Below are 10422 nucleotides of genomic sequence, written 5' to 3'. Positions count from 1 at the left end.
TGGTACATGGTGTCGTTGGTTAAATAATTATTTGATATGGACAACATATAATTTTTTATTCACTGCTTTTAAATAAATTTTCTTTAAAAAAAAGTATTTTAAAGTTTACGGATTCTCTAATTCCAAATAAAATTTAATAATTATAAGTTCTTTGTTAAGACCATTTAAAACATACCGTTAAATAGAAAAGATCATTCCTCAGAAATACCATTGATAACTATAATGTAATTATCGATGATAATAAAATAATCTCGAATGTCTTTTATCTAATCGCTTGTAATTCAACCTGCTTTAAATTTCGTCGATAGATACAAAATAAATGTCGGAGTACGCAATGTCATGCTAAAAAAATATTTACTGATTAATGCTTTTACTTCTTCAGATTTTTCTTATGATTTTTTATAAAAGTTTCATTAAAGATTATATAATATACATTTGAATCTCGAATTATGAAGTTATCTAGACTTATAAATACGCAAGATAAAGGAATTCTATTCAAATTGAGTTTTATTTAAATAAAAATAGAAAATGTGATTATCTTTTTACATTTTCATTGATAGCATTCTTAAATTCGCTTTTTTAATAACCAACAAAAAAAATATCTTTTTTAAAGTGTTTTGAGACAATTTAAAGGATGAAAAAATATTCCGATAGATTTTGATTGTAAGATTTTGAATCAGATGCACGTGTTATGATTTTACCGAAATAATTTTTTCTTAATCTTCAAGACCTTCCAATAATTTAAAAAGTAGTTAAATTTAATATTTACAAATATATTATTTAATTTATTTTTCCTTATCAGTATTCTCAACATATTTTTTAGTTTTTTACAAAAGTCGAGGTCATTCTTTTATTTATAGTATTGTAAACTCAATATTAGTCGTATATTAGATTAAACGTGTTTTAACCTTCTGTTAATATGATAGTTCGATCTACAATATCTTTTGGGTATTTTCATAATGAGATCTATTAGACAACAACAATTACGCCTCATAAATATTTGATTTTGATTAATTAATACACAATATGCGAAGACTAAAAATGTTTTCTAACATTAAAATTTTGCTTTATATCGTATTCAGCAATACAAATCGCGATCTTTTTTATTTTTAATATTTTAATCATTAGAATCTATTTTGCATATTAAAGTTATTAATCTTTTTTCATTAAAAAATGAAAATTTTAAACCCCTAAAATGTTTTTGCTTACTGCAGTATTAAAAGTATCTAGCTCTATAATCAATTCACGTTTTGGCAATGAAGGACATTCTGAGTTCAATATTTCGCTTAACAATAGTGAATTAATGTATGACAACAGAAAATTCCAAAGTAATCAAGTAGCTGTACCTTTTGATATAAATCATAAGTCCGTTACAGTTGATTATTATAATTCTTGGTATGATAATACGTCGACTAGAGAAATATTCGAATGTTATGAAAACTTTGAATTTATACCTAAAAAAATTATTTATAATGTAATTAAATGGGAAACAATACTTAAAGCATCTGATGTTGTGTTTGATGCTATAATGTCTCAAAAGGATATTATTGAAATTGTATCAATAACAACTAAAATGAATAAGAATCAGCACGTACACGACTTGAGCTATTATTTTAAAATATTTGTAACGAACTTTTTAACGAACCAGCAAACAAAAGTAAGGTTGAATCCCATTGGTCATCTTATTGAAGTTTTAGCATATCATAGCTATGATTTAATTTTTGATTTAAGTTTTTATTCTACATTTGAAGATTATAAAGAAATTAAAAAAATTAAAAAGCTTGTTTACGGATTTATTGAAGTTAGAATAAAAGAATCATGTCCATGGCATGTTACGCAATTATTTAGCGAGGAAATGTATTCAACAGTTAAAATTAAAAACATAAAAGAAATTCCCTTTGCAGGAAGTCGAGGATAATGCAATGAATTAAATGTAATTATTTTAATATGATTGATTTAATGTAAACAAATATTTTTTGAAAAACGGCTTTACTTTTTTATAAAACTATTTCAACAATATATTATGTAATGTTTTATAAGTAAAATATAAATTATTAGCAGAAGCTCTAATAAATCTTAAATCATTGCACCTTCTAAAAACTATAATTTTTATTTATAGAATGTGTTTTTTACATGTCAAATATTGGATATTTTTATATGTTACTATTTTTTTTTAGTTAAGCAATTATAAATGCATTAAGCAAAATCTCTAAAAATTGTAAAAAACAAAATATTCTTTTTTCTGTCTCTAATCTAAAAACATACTCATAAGCATATTAAGTAGCATATTGCCATAAACAATATTTTTACAAAAAAAAACTCAGGAAACCTTCTTATTAGGGTCAAAGAGAATTTTGGCTATTATACTCAAACTACCAAAACTGTATGATTTTTATTTTCAAAACATCAAACATTGTACTTTCTAGCACATCACTTCGCCAGGATCCCAACAATAGTATGCGTTAATTTTTTATTAATTTTTTGATACAAGTTCAAAATGATTACATATACTATTTTAGAGTAGAATTAATGCAACATAAATGGGGATCTTTGTTGTATTCTTACTTTCCTGCACTTTCCCGTTTATCGCACATTTTCTTACTATATAACATTTCTAAATGTTATGGACTGTATTGGTTATTTAATTGGAAAAGTTATGATTGGCGTGTTATGAAATTTTGATCAAATATGTGTATATTGATCTATAGATAAATCTCTTAATTGATCAAGAAGTTACAAATTAACGGAGATTTATAACATTTCACTATTAGTTGAATAAATTTATTTTGTTATATTTTTTTTTATGTTAAAAAGATAATGAGATGAAGCAAATTTTTTCCGCCGAAATGGCCACGAGATTTATAGATCACCTATATCAATAAAGACACATGTTTTTACTACTAAAAATATATAATATAGTTTTATTTAAAGATATCTGTGTTGTTTCGAATGAATAGGTATATATTAAAACACAATACACTGGGGGATAGCTACGAGTACATATATTCATAAACAAATTTGCAAAATAAATAATATAAATATTTTATATGATCTTAAAACGCGCTATAACGCAATATTTTAAGCATTAAAAGTATCCAAAAATTTGATAGTGCAATACTTTTTAAAACATGTTATATCTGAAATTACTAAAACAATTTTTTTTACAGTTAGTCATAGTTCTCTAAAATATAAAACTTTCATAGACGAATTTTCACGTATAAAAAAGTTAAAATTCTGTTAAAAATTTATCATGAGTGTTATTTTTTATGAAAATATAAAATGATTCATTACCTAAGTAAAAATAAAATTTCACTCAAAATCACTTTTAAATCAACACTACTTTTCTTGTGCATATATAAAAAAACATATATAGGAGACGGCCGTACTAAACAGTATCAAACATAGAATTTTTGAAGCTTTGAAATTCCTCAACTAAACGTTTCTTCTTCTTATTTGCAAAAAATTAAGTCCTGATTTTTATTGGATCTGGTTCTTATGGACCATTAAACGTACTCATAAGCCAATCTTATTATATTAGATATAAAATAGATATTTAAATGACTCTAAAATATATATCACGTGCCATGAACTATTTCGCTTATTTTTGTAGTATGTTTGCAAAACTGCTTTATTGTCAGAGAAATATTCTTAACATTAATCATGATATATGTAGAGGTTACGGAAAATTACGGTCTTGTGTAACATCATCTCGAAATTGATATTTTTTTTACAAATAAAATCTAGGTTAGTTCAACAATTCGAAGTAGATAACAAAAAATGACTTTATATTCTATTTAATACACAAATCGACTTGTTATATCTGATAAAACACATATCTTTCAATATTAGCCGCGTTATCAGGTATAAATTAACACCTATTAACTATATTTGACATAAGGATCATGAAAAATCTAAGTATTACTTGGCTATCACCTATTTAATTATGTTTATATAAACGCGTTACAATTAACATTATATTTCTCTCAATAATCAAACTCGATATTATACGTAACCATTTTTCCAATAAACGATCTCTGTTTGGCGATTAAGTATGTAATTACTGATACTCGTTAAAATCCCGGCTTTTTTAACAAAAAGTTAGCTGCAAAGAAAATGTGATGGCACAAATTTGAAAAAATATTTAATGTTAAAAAATAATAAAACTATAACGTAACGTATACCAAGTTTTATCAAACAAGAAATATTCAAAAAGTAATTAACCTACATAAAAAATAAAAAAATGTGCTTAAATAATTTTAGAAAAAAATTTACATGTGAAACAGAATTAGAGATTTTCGCAATTGTACAAGATACAAATAAGCAGCTTTATTTTGACTTTTAGCTACTTCATGCAATTATATGTTGAATTTTGTAACTAATACGTGTTCTATTAGTTTTATTTCAGAAATCCATTTGTAAAATATTTATAACTCTATTTTAATTTTTTTGCGTTCACTGTTTCGTATGTATTTACTTCAATAAATCGACTACTAATTAGCCTGACATTTTATAACGAGTTTTATTTGGATGGTAGAATTTGAATTTAAATTCTTAATACTATTGTCGAATGTTCCTTTATTTACGAATTGCATGGGGGTGAAAATATATAATATTTATAGAAGGATACGACACCTCTCCCCCCTAAATTGAAGTATCTGCTTTAACTCGTGTTTTGTTAAGCCTGTATACTTTTCCATTCTTTTTTACCACATAGGCATCGGGTAAAATTATTTCTGTGATCACGTATCCATCTTCCCAATTGCACTTGAACTTCCCGCTTTTAGTCTCACGATATATTAAAACTTTATCGCCCACGTTTAGCTTTTTCGCCACCTCTACTTTCCCTTTCACGATTGCTTTTTTGTACTTTTCGAAGTTTTCATCGCGCTTACTCTTCGTTTCCTCCGCTGAGAATGTCACTTCTTCCTTGTCTAGCGCTTTGTCTACAGACAGCATCGGCAATTTATTCTCCCTTAACATGAACGGCGATGTTCCTATGCTCCGATTATAAGACAGGTTGAGGCATCTCGTGGCTTCTGGAAGCTTGTTCTTCCAGCTTACCCTTCCGAAATCTGTAATTTTATTTAGTATCTTCATTAACGTCTGATTCGCTCTTTCTACTGCGCCTACAGTTTCGTGATGTTCTGGTGAACTGTATTGCCAGTCAATACCGTTCTTTTCGGCCAGGTCTTTGATGTCAGAATTTATAAATTCTAGCCCGTTGTCAGTCAAGATTCTTTCTGGAATGCCGTGTTTCTCGATAATCAATTGCTGGATTAATCCCATTATTTTCGACCCTGTTTTATAGTTAATAACAGCCGTCTCGACCCATTTAGAGTAGTGGTCAATAGCAATGAATATGAAGCTGTTTTGACCCGAAGTGTCGCATATGCGTCCTATGAGATCTATCCCCCATATTTGGTTCGGCCTTTCTGATCGTATAACTTTGTTTTTTGTGTTTCGTAATGGGTATCCCGATTTCAAGCACGTTTTACACTTTTCTACGTGTTCCTTGATGTCCTTATGCATTCCTGCCCATTTGTACCTTTGTGAAATCATGAAGCTCATCGTACTAGCGCTAGCATGTCCAACGTCTAGATGGTAGGATTCTAAGATCTTCTGTCTGTCTTCATCGCTTGGTCCTGTAGCTTCGATGATATTTATATCTTTCTCTGTCGGGTTTTGTCTGCTTAACCCGTCTGCTCCATTAACCTCTCCTTTTATGTAGGTTGATTGAAATGCATACTCCTGCAACTTCATTGCCCACCTCAGCAATCTACTGGTAGGATTCTTAGCTTCCCATAGATAAGTCAGCGCTTTGTGGTCCGTCTTCAATATGAACTCTCTACCCAGGAGGTAGTGTCTATAGTTCTCGATGCCTTTTACAACGGCCAAGAGTTCTTTGTCTGTTGTAGAGTAGTTCTTATGGGCTTTCTCTAAACTTTTGCTGAATGCACTTACGAAGTGCTCCTTCCCATCATCTCCAATCTGTGAGAGGATCGCGCCTATTCCCTGCTCTGACGCATCCGTAGTCAATATAAACGGTTTCCTGAGATTAATCTTGTATCTTATTGTCTCTTCTGTGAGAAGTCTCTTTAGATCTTCGAACGCCCGTTTCTCCTTTTTGCTGAGAGAAATACTCTTAACACTTCGCTTTGACTCTCCTTTAAACAGTTCGTAGAGAGGGGCTGCTATCGCTGATAAGTTACGGATGAACTCCCTACAGTAATTTATGAGCCCAAGAAACGACCGTAGTTGAGCAACATTCGTCGGCTCCTTATACTCGTTTATGGCTTTGACCTTCTCTGGGTCCGGTTTGATCGTCTTGTTTGTTACTATATTCCCTAGAATTTTAATTTCTTCTTTGAAGAAGTGGCACTTCTTTCTGTTAAGTGCGATTCCTGCTGCCTTAAGCTTACCCAATACGATTTCCAAGTGTTCACGGTGTTCCTGGTGATTTTTAGAATAGATAATAATGTCATCCAAGTATGGTATGACGAATTTTCTGTTTTCTTTCACAAAAATCTTATCCATAGTTCTCTGAAAAGTAGCAGGGGCATTACATAGCCCAAACGGCATCCTGTTAAATTCATAATGTCCTCCTCTCCAGCTGAATGCTGTCTTCTCCTTGTCTACTTCTTCAAGGGCTATCTGATAATATCCCGACGTAGCATCTAATGTCGAAAAGATAGTAGCGTCAGCTAGATCGTCGAGAATTTCATCAATTCGTGGGAGGGGGTATTTATCTTTGACTGTTATCTTGTTGAGCTCTCTGTAATCTATACAGAGCCTGATCGACCCATCAGGTTTCGTTACCGGAACAACTCTACTGTTCCAGGGGCTCCTACTATTTCTTATTACGCCCAACTGCAAGTTCTTCTTGATCTGTTGTGTGATTTCCTCTTCAAAGTGCAGAGGGATCTTTCCATTTTTCTGGTAAATTGCCTTCGCTACTGTTGTCTCGATTTGATGTTTCCCCATGTTACAAAGTGTAAGCTCTGAAATTTCAGTTTTGAACATGTCATGGTATTTCTCTTCGATTGAGATGTAATTGACTTTGTTAATCAGTGAGCCTTTCTTGACTGTATTGGCGAATTTTCTGATCAGTTGTTCCAGTAATATGGGGTTCGTTCGTATAGCGTCAACTCCTAAGATTATGTAGTCCGGTGTCCGTTCTGTGACGTAAGGGCTGAAAGTAATTGAAGTGTTTTCCTTCCTAAAATTGATATTTAGACATCTTCCTGTAATCTCCAATGGTGTCCCTGATGCTGCTCGTATGATCGTTGAAGATCTGGTAAATCTGATATTTGTCCCTTCGAGGACTCTTGCGGGTATCAGGGAGACATCAGCTCCGGTATCAATTAATGCTCGATGTCGTTTACGATTGAATTCTACGTTTATGTAGCAAGGATTAGTGAAACAGCTGTTGATCTTGTAGTTTTCTATGGTGTAGGGTATATTTCCCTTCTTCGATGGTGCGACCTTCAAAGTCCTGTTATCTAGTGTCTCGTCCGTATTAGTCGTGTTACTTTTCATAGGGAATGCTATCCAAGAAACTTCCTCTGTGCGCCTCAGGAATTCACTCCAATCTTGGCATTGTCTAGCAAAATCATAAAGAATTGATTTGAGGACCGAAGGAGACTTCTTGATTACTATGAGGCTGACTGCTTTGTACTCCATTGTTTGTTGCTCTATAAGTGAGTTTCCTTTCCTGCAGAAGTCTATGAAAGCCTCTAGGTTGCCAAATTGTTGCGGTTTAACAAACTCGTCTAGAGTGGCCAGAGTTTTCTGTGAACTGTAAAATCTCAATTTTAGACTCTTAGTAACCTCTGCCAGATCAAGTTCTGACACCCGTTCAAATGCCATTGCTATCCATGAGAGAGCTGGCCCCCGTAGACCCAGGCAGATAAGTCTGGCGGTCTGATCTTCTGTCAGTCCCATAACCCTCGCCGTGAACGTTGTGTCACGCAACCATGTATTTATATCCTCTTCCTTCTTTCCACTGAAGCAGCCAACAGTTTTTATCGCTGTCGCCATGTCGAATGTTCCTTTATTTACGAATTGCATGGGGGTGAAAATATATAATATTTATAGAAGGATACGACAACTATATTTAAACTGAAAATAAAAAGTTAGTGTAGAGTGGAACAGAATAGATCGAAATATGGTTTTAAAAGGACAATATTACCATTGATGTGAATTGAGCTTTAACAATTAATTAGTTTATTATTAAAACAAAATAATCTCTAAACGGGTTGTTTACTTTCAATAGGCTCATACTTTCCCTATTAATTTTTGTTTTAAAATTTTACAAAGTTAATTATCCTCTTTGATATATACAGGTAGAAAAAATAATGTCTTTATTAACATGTAAGTTCAAAAGAAAATATAGAAATAGTTCGTAAATTACTAAAAAGCCAACTATTTTTAAATAAGCAAATATATACGATAGTAATAGAAAAAAGTGATCTTAGGTCAAATGACATCAGTCGTAATAAAATGTGGAATGATTTAGATGGCCTTATACTATTGTGTTCATTTGCTTCTTAAGTCATACTTTATTATGTTATGTATAACAATGCTCAAGCTTATAAAAGTCAATCAAAAATTGATAGGAATGGCCTTATGAAATCTTATTAAATTATAATTTGTTCTTTTTTAAAAGAAATTTTTCTAGTACTTTAAAAATTGCACAATAAATTAAATTTTTTATTTGGGTATAATATTCGACTTATTAATTACTTTTCACAAGATACGCTTACAGTCTCATCTGGCAGTTCCAGGCTTCCTTCTGAGATTTACTCATTAGGCTCTCGAAGACCTCTTCCTGATCTGTATCAAGCCCATGTCTGGCTGACATAGTTAGGCTTTCTAAAGTCATTTTAAGGACTCTTGACTGTATATATGCTTCCGTTCTGGGTTCTAATCTGAGCAAAAATTGCATAATAACAATGTGTGTTTACATATTATACCTTGATCTTTGATCTTAAAAAATTTAAATTATATAATCAAATGTAAACTATTAAAATTACTTTCAGTATATTACACAAGCAGATGTTTAACATCAATCATAACAACATTTACTGAATTTAAATTTTTAAATTTAACAATTACGGCCATATCTACTGTAAAGCACCGGAACTCGTCAGCTCTCCGAAGTTAAGCCAGTAAGAGCCTTGTGAGTACTGAGATGGGAGACCGCTCGGAAAAGCAAGGTGCTGTAATTTTAAAAATTTATAAATGTTAACTTTTATTTCCAATCATTGTTTTCTCCGGAACTCAAACTGTTCCATCACAAGCAGGTCTAATCCAACATATTTTCACAATCATTGTTTCATACATAAATATAAAAGGAAACTTTTTTTAATAAACATACAATTTTGTACAACTCATCTACTCTTTTCAACACAAAGAAATTCATTACGTGTAAATTTCCTGTGCTCATTTTTTTTTTGTGTTTAGTATCAAAAAATAATTATTTGGCGATTCCTCTCCGGTCTTCAATACCTTTATCCAACCCTTTAAAAACAACAATGTTTAGTACAACCTTAAAAAAATGATTCTATGAACTTAGCTAATCTATCAGATAGATAAAGCACATTTAATAATTAGGTTATATTGTATTATCCTCGATATTGTTATCTTTTTGATATACATAAAAATATAGATAATTAATCGAATGTATGTTGTTATATACTATATTAAAAAGCATCAGATAATCGGAATTTAATTATTTCTCTATATATACACCTATTTTATAATCCAGTGATTCTAAGTTTATCGTTATCATTAAGCTGAAAATACAACCAGACGTATTTGGTAAAGTTTGAAGTGGTTAAAAACGTGTGTGCAGCGATCAAGAAGTCAACTGGTCAAGAGTTAGGTTTCAAAACAGGATGACCACCAATTTGGAGCTACGCAGTATAAATGATACCACAGAAACCATAAGCTAAATTGAGGGGGTTATGAGAGCAATCCCGAAATTCGTCCTAATATCTCAAGAATAAAAAAGGTGTCCTGAGAATTCGCCGAATAGCAATTGACCTAAATCAATTCATCGAAAAATCAAAATATTAATTTCTCTTAGGAATATCCATTATATATATTTAATTTAAATTTGATTATGTATGGATTAAATATATATTGCATAGTATAGCAGTTGAATATTATTAGAATGGATATCCCTAAAAAATCATATTTTAATTTTTGGTTAATTGCTTATGGTGAGTTGCTTACGATGAATTCACAAAAACCAATTATAAACATACCCTTTCAATTTGATTTAGCTAATACATGTTCTATTATAGACAAGAGAATAATCCCTATGGTAATTTAGTTACAATATAATTAGCACAGTACGCATAAAATTAATGAAATTGAGTAAAATCAAATAGGAAGGTACATGACCTTTTGGAACCCGCT

At 31.0% G+C, this 10422-nt stretch overlaps 2 protein-coding genes and 1 non-coding gene across 3 annotated transcripts; 2 read left to right on the top strand and 1 right to left on the bottom strand.

The window, feature by feature from the left end:
- Window positions 1-1195: 1195 nt before the first annotated feature.
- On the top strand, window positions 1196-1918 carry VNE69_11003 (uncharacterized protein; the record flags this gene model as incomplete). Its single annotated transcript, XM_065474904.1, has 1 exon — window positions 1196-1918. The coding sequence occupies one exon, from the start codon at window positions 1196-1198 to the stop codon at window positions 1916-1918; it is 723 nt and encodes a 240-aa protein (XP_065330976.1).
- Window positions 1919-4641: 2723 nt separating this feature from the next.
- On the bottom strand, window positions 4642-8067 carry VNE69_11002 (endonuclease; the record flags this gene model as incomplete). The annotated part of the gene is made up of 1 exon (XM_065474903.1): window positions 4642-8067. One exon carries the CDS (start codon window positions 8065-8067, stop codon window positions 4642-4644), a length of 3426 nt encoding a protein of 1141 aa, XP_065330975.1.
- A 1043-nt stretch (window positions 8068-9110) lies between these two features.
- VNE69_11801 lies at window positions 9111-9227 on the top strand. The gene has a single exon (XR_010574017.1). It is a non-coding gene; the product is annotated as a 5S ribosomal RNA (ribosomal RNA).
- Window positions 9228-10422: the final 1195 nt, after the last annotated feature.

The sequence above is a fragment of the Vairimorpha necatrix genome, chromosome 11 (genome assembly GCF_036630325.1).
Source record: "Vairimorpha necatrix chromosome 11, complete sequence".
Lineage (NCBI taxonomy): Eukaryota > Fungi > Microsporidia > Nosematidae > Vairimorpha > Vairimorpha necatrix.
The sequence above is the reverse complement of the archived record's forward strand: the minus strand, read 5'-3'. Positions and strand labels throughout refer to the sequence as shown.